The sequence below is a fragment of the Hypomesus transpacificus genome, chromosome 14, assembly GCF_021917145.1.
Source record: "Hypomesus transpacificus isolate Combined female chromosome 14, fHypTra1, whole genome shotgun sequence".
NCBI classification, from domain to species: Eukaryota; Metazoa; Chordata; class Actinopteri; order Osmeriformes; family Osmeridae; genus Hypomesus; species Hypomesus transpacificus.
In genome coordinates, this window is record NC_061073.1 from 4,361,570 (window position 1) to 4,376,805 (window position 15,236).

Here is a 15,236-nt window from a genome sequence, read left to right on the forward strand (position 1 = left end):
TGTATCAAAAAGGACATCACACTAAATTATTCACACTTCCAGAACCTCATTGATCTGCTTCCCTGCTGCTCTCCAATGCTTATCTGCTGGGTCCCCTCTGCGTGTGGGTGTCTGTGTGCACACACTAAAGGCTGTGTGTTACCGTGTATGCATAAGTGTGTGAATCCTAGATGTTGAAATGTAGATGTGTGTGTATACACATCACACATAAGTGTGCACGTGTGCTTGTTTGTGTGTGTGTGGTCCCCTCCTGGTGCTGGGCTATGCCTGAAGGCAGCACCTCTCTGGGACCTGCTCTCCTACTGTAGATATTTATACCTGGCCTGGAAACGGCACATGGACCGCCCTGTCCCTGGAAGAGCCAGGAGAAGGAGCAGAGAGCACAGACCTGGGTGACCATCCTTCCCTCCTCCCATTTGCTCATTCCCTCTACCCTCGTCTCATCCTTCTCTCCTTCCCTCCTCCCATTCTGTTCTTATTCCTTTCATCCTCCTCCCATCGTGCTCTCATTCCCTTTATCCTTTCTCATCCTCCTCTTCTTCTCTCCTCCCATCCTCCTCTTATTCCCTTCACCCTTATCTCATCAATCTCTCCTTCCCTCATCCTCCTTTCCTTCTTTCCTCCCAACATCCTAAGCTTCTCTCCTCTCCCCTCCACTTAATTTCTCCTTTCCTCCTCCCTTTTCTATTCTCTACTCTCATTTTGGCCTTTCCATTTGCTTTCTTTACCCTTCACACCCACCAACCCACCCACATACCTCCAACCCTCCACACACCCCACCCATCCCTCTTTTTCTCACATCTTCCTATCCCCTTCCCTGACATCCAAATCAAGCTCAGAGCCCTACTGCAGATCGAACCCATTTGATAGATAAAGGCACAATTACGACGTCTTATCTTTTCCTCCGTGTGATTAGCTGGCAGAAGATTGTTCTCTGAATCTACCTCCTCTCTGGTACAGAGGTGCTGGACCACAGGTGCTGAATCTGTACTGTCCTCCTCCCTCATCTGATCTGCTCTTTACTTCTCTTTTATGGGACGCATCCCTCCCCATCTCTCTGTCCTGCACGCTTTATCTTTCTTATTCTCTCTCTCTCTCCACCTCTTTCTCCTCCTTCTCCTACAGGCCAATCTAAAGAAGTTTATGGACCACATCCAGCACCTGCAGCTGGATAAGGTGGAGAAGATGCTGGAAAGAGGACTGGACCCCAACTATCATGACCCAGATACTGGTGGTACGTCTCTTTCGCTCTCGATCTCTCCTTTTCTCTCTCACACACACACATCAGTTTCTCTCTTTTACACTCACACACACTCAGGAGTCAATACTCAGTCTCCTACTGGTAGTGGCAGGGTGTTGATGGCAGAGTGTTCTGTTGTCTATAACACATTAATTATGGTATTATAGTTACTTTACTGAACGGGAGTTTTAGCTTCTTTTTACACCACTCGTAATCCTGAGGAAAATCTGAACTGTTTCACCCTCTCAGTTGGACTTGAAGGGAAGTCATTTTGTGCCTTTCATCTCATGAGATGTAAAACCGGGCGGTTTGATCTCTTAAAAAAAAAGTATAGATAGAAAGGTAGAAATGACTTCATTTCTCGGAAAGATACAGGTCATACTGTAGCAGCCAGATACATAAAATTACAAAACAACATACACATGAAAATATTAAAATGCTTAACTGTACGTTTCACCTTTTTGTGTGTGTTTTCATAGAGACACCACTGACCTTTGCGTCCCACCTGGACAGTGTAGTGCCCATAATCATGGCACTGAAAAATGGAGGAGCACACCTGGACTTCAGGGCCCAGGACGGCATGACGGCCTTCCACAAGGCTGTCCGGGCCAAGAACCAGGCCACTCTCAAGGTCCTTCACAACAGTCCCTCTACCTTGTCTACCTCCTTTCTTCTCTACTTCAACCTTCTCTCCATCTTCTCTACCTCCTCTACCTCTTCTATCTTTTCTCTACCTTCATTGGTTGAGATTTGGCCGAAACCGAATACCGAATCCTACTCTCATCCTCAGTCCATTAACACATTAATGAAGTAAACAATGTCCACTGCAGTGTATTTTTTTAATACAATTTTTTTACAGTAATTTTTTTTTAAAGAATAGGGACCATTATACCAGGAAGACAAGGGGGGAAAAAGTACGGTGTACGTGCAGGGTAGGAAATGTACATATTTTTAGGGGGCTTTTTTGCCCCCAATGACTGAAATCCAGGGGCATTTAAAAACAAAATTGGGGCACTTTTTGAAACTTAATAACATTTAACCTTTGTTCAAGATTATAAATATAGTTATTTAGGCTTACAGTATATGAGCAATTGTCATCAAATGGCAATAATAAGCAGGCATGCAAACAGGTCAGGGGTGAAAAAGGTGAGAACGATACGGCGAACCCTCGACCCTCTAGGGGGGTCCGGGGGCATGCTCCCCGGAAGAAAAAATTGTAAAATTGAAAGTTAAAGGCATCAATTTTGTGCACTTTGAGAGCAAAATTAAGAGGCTTGATCAATTTAGAAAACCTCTCCCCACTCTGCCCCTGATTGGCTGTGAGGTCTACGCAATAGGAGTGATCTGCACAAATCACGTAGGTGACCCATTTTGGTTTCACCTAAAGGTGAGAAGTTTGCATGCCTAAATAAGACTATTAAGCAGTAGTCTACAGATTCAAAGGATTTTCTTAGATTTCTTTTTACAAAAAACGTAAGAAAACAAATCTAACAAGCATATTCAATTTGGTTGTCAACCACAAGATAGCAGCTATCTAACTTATGTAGATGGGGGGGAAATCCCTCACTGGCTGCACTCTGTCAAACGTTTGCCAAGTTAGCTAACTTGCAAGCAAACCTTTGTGGCTAACTAACAAACTAGCAAAAGCAAAATACCCTAAATAATAAAAAAATTCTTTAGGGTGAAAAAGTTAAAAGGTAAAAGTTGACTGACGTCAACGCAGCAAACCACGAGAAGCTGAAATGTCCGACTTCACAGAGCCGTTTTCAACTCCTCCCCGACTGCGGTTGGCCACTCTCGCCGGTCATTTCATGCAGCCGCAGTCCATGTCGAACGCACCTATTGTTTTACGGCAAGCTCTGGTCACTTCCTTTTTTCTCTCGAGCTATCAACAACACAGCTGACGGGTTAGGCTCTCCTCGTCAATACACGTGTGAGAAAAGGGAGTCAGATGGCTGAGCGGTGAAGGAGTCGGGCTAGTAATCAGAAGGTTGCCAGATCGATTCCCTGCTGTGCCAAATGACGTTGTGTCCTTGGGCAAGGCACTTCACCCTACTTGCCTCAGGGGGAATGTCCCTATACTTACTGTAAGTCGCTGTAGATAAGAGCGTCTGCTAAATGACTAAATGTAGAAAGTTTTGGGTTGCTAATGCTCTGACATTCTGATTCTGCTTCGGATGCCATCAAGCGGGATCTCTGGTCGTAGTCAGTCCTTCACTAACCAATCAGCATTCATTTGCAACTCATTCAAATGAGTCTCTGCAGGTTGGGATGGCTGAGCTAAATGCCTGGTATTAATTAATAAATTCTTGAGAAAGAAAGTGTTATACAATCTCAACAGTGTATTAATGAGTAAACAGTAACTATGAAGTTTGACCGATGTTTATAAGACTACCGTAACACTAGCATGGTAGTGGCATTGCTACAAGTATTATGCTAGCTAACTTAGCCCGGAAGCTAACTTAAGCTAGCTAGCTACTGTTTCGAAAAAATAACTTGCGCTTTGGTAACCGTCAGAAATATTTAGAACTCACTCTGAAGGTACATTTTAGTTAATTCCCGGGCAGTAGGAAACAAACATTACACACTTACTTTTGTTTTCAAAGTGTGTTACACAACAGCATGCTGTAAGATCGCCTATACTCGTGCATTGCTTGGTATCAGTGTTCCCGTATCAAGCGCGGCATATATCCCAGTGCGATTTATACTCAGGTTTTCAAACACAAAGCTCCCATTCAAGTGGGGTGCCGCTTATAGAAAATGTATATTTTCCGAAAAATACGGTATATTCACAAATACCAGTGAGAGCCTGTGAAAGAAAATAGATATAGTCAAGAATGGCGGTTTCAATACAATTTAGTTAGTTAGTTTAGTTACTTAGTTACAACTTAAGAATGCATAGAGTACTCTGTGATCAGTCATGACCGAAGGTCGTGCTACAGGTCGTTCGGTAGAGTGATGGAGAACAACCATAAAGCCCTGCCTTATATAAACTTAGAACAAAGGATCTTTAGATGTTTAATCAATCAATATAGCGGTCTTTGTGATTGGCTTGCACTGGTCAGTGACAGTTTGACTCCACACAAAGTGTCCCACACTTCTTTGATGTCAGGGCTCCCTTTCTAAATGAGGAGATGGTTAATGATTCACAAACAGGATGTCTGACTTGGCCATCTCCTTGGCCAAAAGGTTAGGTCAGCTGGCTCAACTGCGATAACAATCTCCCCCAACCCCCAGAGCTAACTACAGGGTGGCCGCGGGTCCTTAAAACGTTTTTAAAAGTCTTAAATCACTTTTCCTAAAAACAAGGCCTTTAAAAAGTATTATATTGTCTTAAATTCAGATTGGATGGGTCTTAAAAATGTTTGTGTCATGTCACTGCGAAAATGCAGGCAATCTGTTCTGTCAGGTCGAATGTTTTTTGGGGGAGCGCTGCGTTGTCTATGGTTAGGTCAGAGCGTAGCCTACTGCGCAGATTTTGATGACGTTAAGCATCGGCAATACAGCAATGGTTGATAGCCACTCAACTTTGAAACATGGGGAAATTAAAGTTCAATTACAAATGGCTTGAAAAGAACGAGTATTCTTGGTTAAGGTTGGTGCCTGGAAATGCTTATGAAGAGAATTGCGTGTCGGAACAATTTCAAACTTGGGACAATGGAGATCAGAGCAATGGAATCGCACGTGCAGAGCAAAAAACAGAGACTACGAAGGGCACGCCTGAAGCCTGCAAGTGCTAGTTTCAGCTCTAACATTTCCATCGCTAGAAACGATGTCAACGCTACAAAGGTGGATGTTACGATAGGAAATCCAGAGCCAACAATGCCATCTGACCTCTGAGCAATTACACACTTTTTGTTAATGTTTTTAAACTCAACCGATTATTGTCATTTTACTATACTGTTCATTTTGAACAGACATCAGTGTTTTTATTTGGAAAGATTAATGTATATTTCCACTTTAGATTTGTATTTCCATTGTAAGTTTGGTCTTAAATTTCATTTAGAAGTGGTTTTAAAAGGTCTTCAAAAGTCTTAAATGTAACTTGTTTATACCTGTAGACACCCTGAACGAAGATCCTCTGGCTCTTAGTTAGGTATCATAAATACCTTAAGACTATCCGCTACATCCATTCTACAGCGCAAAGTATCCTGAAGAGCCTCAGCCTTTTACACTTCACTTAAAACTAGTTACTGGCAGTCCTTTATCAATGAACAAAGAAGCTTATATTCAAATCTTATTTAAGATTTAAAATTACTTTTCATACTTAAGGCCAGAATTTCCTCTACAAGCCTCAGTTCTCTGTGCTGACCATCCGCTCTAAGCCTCTCTATCGCCCCCTGCAGGCTCTGCTGGACCTGGGCTCCTCGCCCAACTATAAGGACAGCCAGAGCCTGACGTCTCTATACCACACGGTGCTGGTAGGGGGAGACCCAGCCTGCTGTGAGCTGCTGCTCCGAGCCCACGCCACGCTGAGCTGCCATGATGAGAACGGCTGGCATGAGATACACCAGGTGGCGCCTCTGTGTCTAACTATTATTTACAAATACATATATTTTACACAGATTTTGCATTTGTAATTGGTATTGGTAACCAATTGGTGACTTCTTGCCGGCTGCTATGCCACAATTTCCCCTTGAGGATCAATACAGTACCTACCTACTGTACCTACCTACCATACATTGTTTTTATTACAGGTTTGGCACGTTTCACAGGTGAAGTGGTTTTACAGACCCACTAGAGTGTTTATAAATTAATTAATTATATTATTATAATCAAATTATTCTTGGTGAAGAAATACATGTCATGTCTTTAAACTATCATGCTGGCCTTCAGTGTCTCACAGCGTGTAAATAAAATACAAAACCAATGCTTTAAAAATATTATTGGTTTTAAGATCTTTAAAAAATCTGACATTCTAGAGTAAGGGTTTAATTGTTTGCCTTTGTGGGTAAGCAACCTGGTCTAAATCATTTTAAGTGAAGAAACAGCTTGTTAAATGTCCTCAAAGGGCAGTGTGACACCTAGTGATCTGAACATGTCATTACAGCATTTTATGCTTGGATATTAGTAAACTCTATTGTCTGTCTGTTGTCCCAGGCCTGTAGGTATGGACACATGAAGCACTTGGAACATCTGCTGTCCTACGGAGCAGACATGAGTATTCAAAACGCTTCTGGAAACACAGCCCTGCACATCTGTGCACTCTACAGACAAGTGAGCCATGCACACACACAGACACACACACACATAGGCTAATCCAGTCATCTTTCAATGACACCTTCTGATAACTCAAGAAGAACTCAAATATCCAATCAGAGTGTTGCTGCAATTGTAACAGGAAACTAGACAGGGTACAATTTCTGTAGAAATTGTAGGTTGTGCTTGCTTGCGTCGGTTGAAGATGGGTCCGTTTATTAACACATTTTTACAACTGATATTTCTGCATATTTTATATTAAAATGCCTATTTATTATTTATGAATATTGCATAGATTTAAAAACATACATTTGTTGCTGCTCTTTTACAATTCAAAATACAAAAAGTGATGTGTAGAATGAAACGGTTGTCTTATTTCCCCTGCAAGAGGGAATAGTGATAAGATCAGTGTGCGAATTCCGTTTTTTTTTTTCCTAATTAAGACTTGGACCCCCCCCCAAAAGAGGTAAAAACAACAGGTCAAGGGGGGTCGATACATTTATATATCGTTCTTACCTGTAATCGTAAATATTACAATATATTTACTAGGCATGGGCCATATAAACGATATGCAATATAAACTATAAAAAATTGGCCTACGATAGAGATTTGAATTATATTGCACTCTTGCGATTATGCATGTTGGACGCAATCTAACCACGAAATGTAGGGGGGGGGTTGTTACACAGAACGTTGCACAACTTTAAAACATTTTTACGTATATCCTCTCCTACTCTTTCTTTAAAGCCTTACGAATCTACCTCTTTCTCTCCCTGACCCCGTCTTTCTGCTTTAGCAGCACTGGTTGAAGCCTCAAAATATTGCTAACAATTTCTGCATATATGCAGGTAGTGTTAAATAAGTATTTGGTCGGCTCCATGACGCGGGGTAAGTTGGGCTCGTGAGACAGCTCACCAAAAGAACGATTGTGAATCCACTTGTTTAGCAGATGAAGACGTTCGTAGGTACCTAGGTAAATGTCACCTCAACTTTCCTAGAATTGTAGCTACGGTAGCCTACTAATGCTGTAGGGTTGCTGACATGGCATAGCGTCGTTGCTAGTAGTGGCGGATTTAGTGATTTGGGGGCCCCAGGCGAAGACAGGCATGGGGCCCCCTTAACTCCTATTCTCACTCTTTTCAATCCATGTAATAATTATTAATATAAAGATAATAATAATAATAACTAGAGAGGGTACAATTTCTAGAGAAATTGTAGGGTGTGCTTGCTAGCGTCGGTTGTAGAAGGGTCCATTTATTAACTGTCATTTTTACAACTGATATTTCTGTATATTTTATATAAAAATGCGTATGCATATACTATTTATGGAGGTTGCATAGATTTAAAAGCATACATCTGTTGCTGCTCATTTACAATTCAAACTACAAAGAGTGAAGTGTAGAATGAAATGGTTGTCTTCTCATTTCCCCTGCAAGAGGGAATATTGATAAGCAGGGGCGGATTTACCCATTAGGCAAAGTAGGCAACCGCCTGGGGTCCCCAGCTGCCAGGGGGCCCCTTGAAAGACTCCATAAAAATACTATATGATCAATAATAACTATAATAATAATACAAATCAATTAAAAGTCAAAACCTTCCCCAAAAGTTTCAACAAAGTACCAACAGAGCGTTTATTTTATTTGTGTCAACACAGGCTTCCCCTCCCACCCCATTCTACTGTGGACTATTCCATAGATTCCAGCAACTGCCCAACAAAGCACGTCCTTTCAGTTGGTTAATATGAGACAGTAGAAGAGTTAAGTGAATGCAAAAAACAATTTGCTAAATGAAACGCAACTACCCGAGTGGAGCACAAAAGAGAAAGACAAAAGACGAGGGTAAACAAGTAGCTAGTTGCCAAACTGAAACTACTGAAGGAAACGTCATTTTTCTCTCCACTGGTATCCAATGATGCGGCAGCTAGCACAAGTGCTGCTCAGTGAAGTTTTGCTAGCAACAGCAGCTACTGTAGGCTAGCTTGCTCGTTGCACAATTTATCGGGGTCAGCTTCTCCACGCAGGTTTCTATACTGAGACCAAATTTGGCATTGTTACTGACAATGATTGCTTCCAGCAAACCTTTTTTGAATTAGCCATTTCCACCTTAATAAATGTCAAGCTTATTTACGTTTTGGGCGGCATATTTTCAGTCAGCAGATGGTATTCTTTGAATCGTGATTCCATCTGAAATACTTTCGGTGACAATGTTGTACAATAGCTTGCTTCAAAGGGGGTTCTTACTGAATTAATGCCATATGAGTAGGCTACATGCTTGCGCAACAGCAAGTATATGATCGAAGTGAATGATCAGACGAATAAATATTTGAGCTGCTCCATCAAAGTGTCCCTTTGAAGGAGAATGAGGAAGTCAAGCATGAAAGTAGCCTATTGCAGCATCCCTCCCCACCTCAAGCTGTGACACATCCAAGACAAGAAGACAATACTGCAGCTCTTGTTAGGGCATTCGCAGAGTCCATCAGTGCAGGTCACAATACTACGGATGAGGAAATAGGCCACCCATCCTTTCTACCTTTCCCTGCTTACTGTCTCCTATCTTTTTAGCCTATTTAGTCAACACCCTATGTCTCTGTTGGTCGTTGATTTCTTCACTGAGTTTGAGACGCGTCGTTCTTTAAGAGAATGACTCCCCTCTGTAATCAGACTTGTGCCCCAAGACTGTGGTGAGTAACTAATCTTTCCCTGTATCAATGTCCCTTACTTTCTTACAATGTGACAAATGCATCCAAGACGTCCTCTCTGCTATTTTGACTGCAGTGGGTGTGGTGAGTAGTACCTGATACGGTCCCTCCCACCTGGGCTGGACCAGTTCTTTCTTTTAATAACTTTAATCAATACCCAATCTCCTGGTTTGACTCATCCACTCTCTGGTTTACTGCTCCACCTGGAACAGAATTTAGCAGAAGATATCTCTTTTTTTAGTTAGCATTTTGAATAAAATCTGTTAACTTTTTGATCCAACACAAGTTCTTCAGAATTCTTATCTTTCCAGGTGAACATTGCCCTATTTATCCATTGTTGAGCAAACATATATAACAAGACAATACCTCATCATTTGATATTCAACTCCTATTACTTATGTCTAGAAATCTGTTTCTTTGTTCCCTTTTAAACAAAATCAACTGTTTTTCTCATTTCTTTCACCCCAAAAACATTTTCTTTCTCTCAAAACAGTTAAGTTTAAGACCTATATCCTTTTAGATTCTCTGTTTAACCAAATCACCTATTTTTGTCAAAGATATGATTAAAACCGTCATTATCCCAAACCAGAATTTAATCTGTATGCTTCTCAAATGAAAATATAGACTAAATAATGTTTCCAATGTAGCTATTAACAAAACATGTTTTCAACTATATTTTCCATAAAGGTCAGATAGGTAGAACTTCATAACTTGGTTTGGCTGCAGTCCAAAACAAGCTAATTAGCACAAACCATCATAACCACAATTTATCAGACATAATGAGTCTTCCCAAATTATTTCAGAACAAAGGTTATAATAACCCTCCTTATGCACTAATACCATTTATTAATACAACCTTATCACAGCCTAACTGTGTATCCCAAACATTGTGTCAGGCTCTTGATAAAACATGCAATCAAACTTAAAATCAAATTACAATCAATCTCCAAATAAAAGTATATTTTAGTTATTTTCTCTTTTTCATTTGTAACCAAATTGCATCCAATACCTTTATATCAAAATTCTTAAAAACCCTACATTTTACTATTTTGACTTAAAATGTTTTCCCATATACCTAAAGTATATGCATAGTTCCCATTTCAGAACATCAAAGTGTTTAAACCAATCATCTCTTCACAACCACAAAACGTTCTCTTGTTTCATTTCATAATCTTCCATGATCCTCTTAAACCAATCTTTTATGTAACTTTCTAATCATTTCCTCATAATGTTTTACATACATTTATTCAAACCAAAATAAAACATTTGTGAAAACACAGCTTCAAAATAACCCAACTGGAAATGTGCCACCAATTGATTCCATGTCAATGGATATTTGATGTGCAAGTGGTTATTAAAATCAGATGTAGCTAATAAAGTTACAATTTAAATTTAAAGGGGCAATTGACTGCAAAACCGATTTTACCTCGTCATTGTTGAAAAACGACAGTTCGGAGGGTAAACTGAACATACCGTGAATATCAAAGTCCATTGACACCTCTTTCCTATTCAAATCTCAAAAAGAAAAAATTTGGCTGTAAAACGCTAGCTTTTCAACAAAGCCACCGGTCCTACGTAGGACCGGTGATCGCCCTCTTATTGGCTCTGGTCTGTATCTTTGTCACGCCCCAGAATTTACATCCAGACCAGCCCGAGGTAGCGTCTATCTCCGATACTAGTTTAGCTGCGCGCTGCTCTGTGTAGGCTACTTATAAGGAATTACAAAGAAGAACGTTTTGAATTATAACAAGGATATTGAAAATGGACCACGGTCGTAAATGCTGTGTTCCAGGCTGTACAGGGAAGGCTAACACTCACAGTCTTCCCAAGGAGCCAAACATTCAACAGGCATAGCTGCTGTTGTCCATGAGAAGATCCCGGCGAAGTTCGACACTCAATCATTCATTTGCTCTGAACATTTCACCCAAGACAGTTTTGACAACCTTGGACAATTTCAAGCAGGACATGTTAGGAAGCTGAACCTGGAAAGAGGTGCTGTTCCAACCGTATGCTCATTGCAACCGCAAGCTATAAGGACAGTATGATGTTGTGCTAACAGTTATTAGCAATGCTAACGTTTCCTGTATAGCATACCAGGTAGAATGCTAAATACGTTTCTACACACATTAAATGACTCTAGCTAGACTAGCTGTAGTCGGCATTAGAAGGGAAGCTTCCGAAAAATAGCCAGAAAACGAACTGCAGTCTGGCTTATTGCTAACGCCTGTCTAGGTAATCTATTTGAAAGAACTGGAGAAAGGCAGGTTCTAGATACAGGATACGTTAGCATTGCTACTAACTGTTACTAGTAACACCTAGACTGTAGGCATGTAAACAAGTTTGGCTTGCTAGTTAACGCAAGAGCATAGAATGTGTGATAATTTAGCCTAGTTTTTGGCAATGGGGCTAACGTTGATTCATGTTCCTGACTGTGTTTCATTCAAATAAATAACCTGTGTAATGAAAATCTACAATTCACGATGCATGTTTGTCCAGATCTTTGTCATGTTATTTTACAGCAAGATATCTAGAGCTAGCTTAGCTAGCTAACTGAAGCTGAGTAGAATCACGATATGGTTTGGTTGCTAAGCTGTAGCCTAACGTTCCACCCACCTAAGTCAATCCAGTTTGCTTCAACAACAGAAGTGGAAACAAGTAATGTTATCATTTCAAATGATATATAGTCAATCTTTTGAAAACAGTGTTGTGTAGACACAATAGATTTATTTGCACGTTTTTATTTCAAGTCTCCAACTTCGGTGTTTCAGCGAGTGCTGCTGTTGGCCGTGTTGCGTTTTTGCTCCCAGCTTCACTCCTTGATAACCAACCAATCAGCGCGCAGCTAATCTAAATATTAATGAGCATACCATAAAAGGAGAAAAGCTAGTGTTTTTTCCCGGGAACATTTAAGAGGATCTGTCAGAGGGCATAGAACAGCACCCGGGCCATTTTCAACCCAACCAATGTTACATACCCTATTCGGAGACCTTAAGGAACAGTGTGAAATACCCCAAAAAAACAGTCAATTGCCCCTTTAAATCAAATCCTTCCTGTCTAAACGCAAACTTCCCATAACACACAATTAGGTTGCAATTATTGAGCGAATCTCGCCGTGTGATTTCAAAATTAGCATTCTACTAATTCTCTGACCCACATTTAAATCTGCTTTAAACTAACGTTATCATAAGTTTGTTTCATTAAATCCATGTTCGGACAGTTCAAACTGCTCCCAGACCTAAGTCGCTCATGCCAGTATTACGCTCCGTAATCACGTCAACCATGTCTTAATGTCCTTCAGACAAAATAAAATATAAATTCTCCCTTTTTCTTTTTAAAACTTTAAATTCACAATTTAACATGAGTACCATAAGCCCGTAAAACAAAAACCTTATTTTTTAACTTCTTAAATGTTTTATCAAAGCATACAGAGAATACTCCTTTGAATATTCCTATATTTACCAGCCATTACGCCCACAACATGCGTAATGCACGGACAATTCTTCAAATCTCAATTTTGCGGACCAAAAACCCTAAATGAAAATATTTTATTGGAATATTTTGTAGTTTGTATTATGATTTAATGTAACACTTGTTACTTTCTCAATTACTCTTAGTTTTTACTTGAATAACTCAAATCTATCACATTGTTTCCATAAGCGCCCGCTTCAAACTCGAATCAAACAAACAACGAGCTATGGAACAAAGCAAAAACTTTTTTTTCCCTCTTTGAACAACACATATGGTTGGCGTTTACCTTCTATTCACTTAATGTCACTAGTATAACTCTTCCAATTGTATTAGAACCAATTTATAAACCAGGGGTCCAATTTCTGCATTTTTATTGAATAACACCTCACAGATATGCCACATATAAATACAAGTTTTAGTCGGAAAGGCTTCAAAAAAACCTCCCTGTTTGGCTAGGAATTACAACAAATGTGGATCGTGCATTTGTTAACCACCAAACTCACATAATTACTCACATAATTATGCAGAATTACCCTCTGGGATCACCTTTGTAAAACTTTAACGTAACGGGACCTTTTTTTTTGCCCCCACCTTTCCTCTGAATTTCTGAAACTCTTGTAAAATGTACTCAAACGACCAAAAACCTTGTTAGCAAATGTTTCAAAATACTCATCACTTAACATATTTCAAAAGTAACCAAATTAATATGTAAAATTCGCTCCAAATTCATCAATTTCTTTAAATTTGCGTCTTTTCAATCTCTCAATTTCTAAATGAGTCTGCGCACGAGTTATGTTGTTACTCATCTGGATCTCAAATGTCAAGCTGCAATTCCTTTACTAGCCTGTACCTGCCACCATCGCTGTTGAGTCTGTCTGTAAATTGTTAGCTACAAATGTCGTTACCATGGTTGCAAATTCAACTTCCTGGACTCTCCTCGGTCTCAGGACAGCAAAATGCACTTTCTCCACGTTTTCACCGTTAGCCATTAGCTATTAGCTAACAAAGTCACAGCCTGGATCTTTTCCTGTCAGATCCCAAAGCTATCCCAGCAATTTGTGAAACACGTCAACAGACAGCGGATTGGCAAATTCGGTCGAATCACGTCAGACTTCTGATTTCTTTCTAGGGACAATTCTACCCTAGCCTACAACATGTAAAACAATTACACAAATGGTGTACACACAATAAAACCGCTATTTTAACAACTATACAATTAGTCCTCATCGACTAATACAATTAGTCCTCATCGACTAATTTAGTAGGCCTACTATCTTTTACGTGCGCACAGAGTAATTTATTACCTGTAGCCTACTCACAGGCTGTGGACCGGTCCGTTCACTTCAATGGCTTTCTACAGAACGTAGCAAAATAGGCTACTAAGCTGTTCCCGGTACCCCCGGAGCCATATAAGTAAACGTGACTCCTGTGATTAGCCTGCACAGTCTTACAACTTGGACCTGAATTAAGTAAATGCAAGAGATATAATTGCACGTAATTTATCTTTAACTCAAAAATCGAGTCCAAATTCTACATTGTACACTGAAAAGTCCTATCTTATGTTCACGCATCCGAATCCTGGTCGACCAGGCCTTGTCCTGTTCGTTTAGCTAGGATTTAATAACACATGTTTATGGCACGTGTCTACCACCAGACTCAGATACTCAACAAACACATCTCAGCAACAATAAACGCCACCCTCTAATGGCATTCAAACCCCTTTAGACTACCATGTGTAAATTACAATTCCCAATTCATCAGCAATAACAATCAGTTATTATGTGTCAAATTCAACCAATATACATTTACAGGTCAGGATCCATTCTGAGTTTAGTTCACGACTTCACAGCAGAGTATTTCAACCAACTCAGTTTTACTGCAATAGCATTCCCACAGAAATCAGCAATAATCTTTCCATTTGCTTAGGTATTTAACTACCACCAAACTCAGATATATTTCAAATATCTCAGTTCTGGTCGGTCAGGCCGTAACTGATTCTGTTTCCCGGAGCTCCCGGCACCATTTCTTAGCAAAACCTACAGTCTATTTACTTCACCGATCTTTCTGCTCCCGATACGTCACAGATCACGGGTCTCAGTAAATATGACGCCCTACTCGCTGCACTGGGTTTCCACCAGGTCTTAGCTGATAGGGACCAGAGTGCACCTTTAACGACTACGCTATGGAGTTTTTTAAAAATCAATTTGGAACACAAAATTCGACTATATATATATACAATTTCATTTGTACCTTGTCCATCGAAAGCTGTGCCTCTTAGCTAGTCCAGAATTCCGTCACCTTTCTACCATCCCCCCCCAAAAAAATTGCCTCTTTTTAAACAGCCATATTTGCTGCGAGGTTCTCCACCGTCGTGCACGTCTGCAAAATGTCAATTCTTGGTTCTGGATGATGTAAAGGATTTTGGAACCCGGCTATCGAAGGACCATTGTGTCAGAAATATTAATCTATCAAGCATTGCACAGTCAGTCGGTGAACAAGTTTAAGAAAGCTTTATTGCTTGCGGCCGGCCCACAAGGAGACAAAACATCACACCCCATTGTGCTACAAGTTTGTCCGCTAGCATGTTGTGCTAGCTAGCTATTTAAGCAGCCCCACTCTTTACAGTCATTG

General features: G+C 40.3%; 1 protein-coding gene across 1 annotated transcript in view; it reads left to right on the top strand.

Annotated features, from left to right (window-relative positions):
* The window catches only part of shank2b (SH3 and multiple ankyrin repeat domains 2b), a 124,334-nt gene that overhangs the window by 15,366 nt on the left and 93,732 nt on the right, over nucleotides 1–15,236 (top strand). Inside the window, exons 5-8 of the mRNA XM_047034685.1 lie at nucleotides 1,126–1,234; nucleotides 1,720–1,871; nucleotides 5,587–5,754; nucleotides 6,341–6,457. Of these exons, the coding sequence (XP_046890641.1) occupies nucleotides 1,126–1,234; nucleotides 1,720–1,871; nucleotides 5,587–5,754; nucleotides 6,341–6,457 (546 nt within the window). The remainder of the gene's footprint in view (nucleotides 1–1,125; nucleotides 1,235–1,719; nucleotides 1,872–5,586; nucleotides 5,755–6,340; nucleotides 6,458–15,236) is intronic.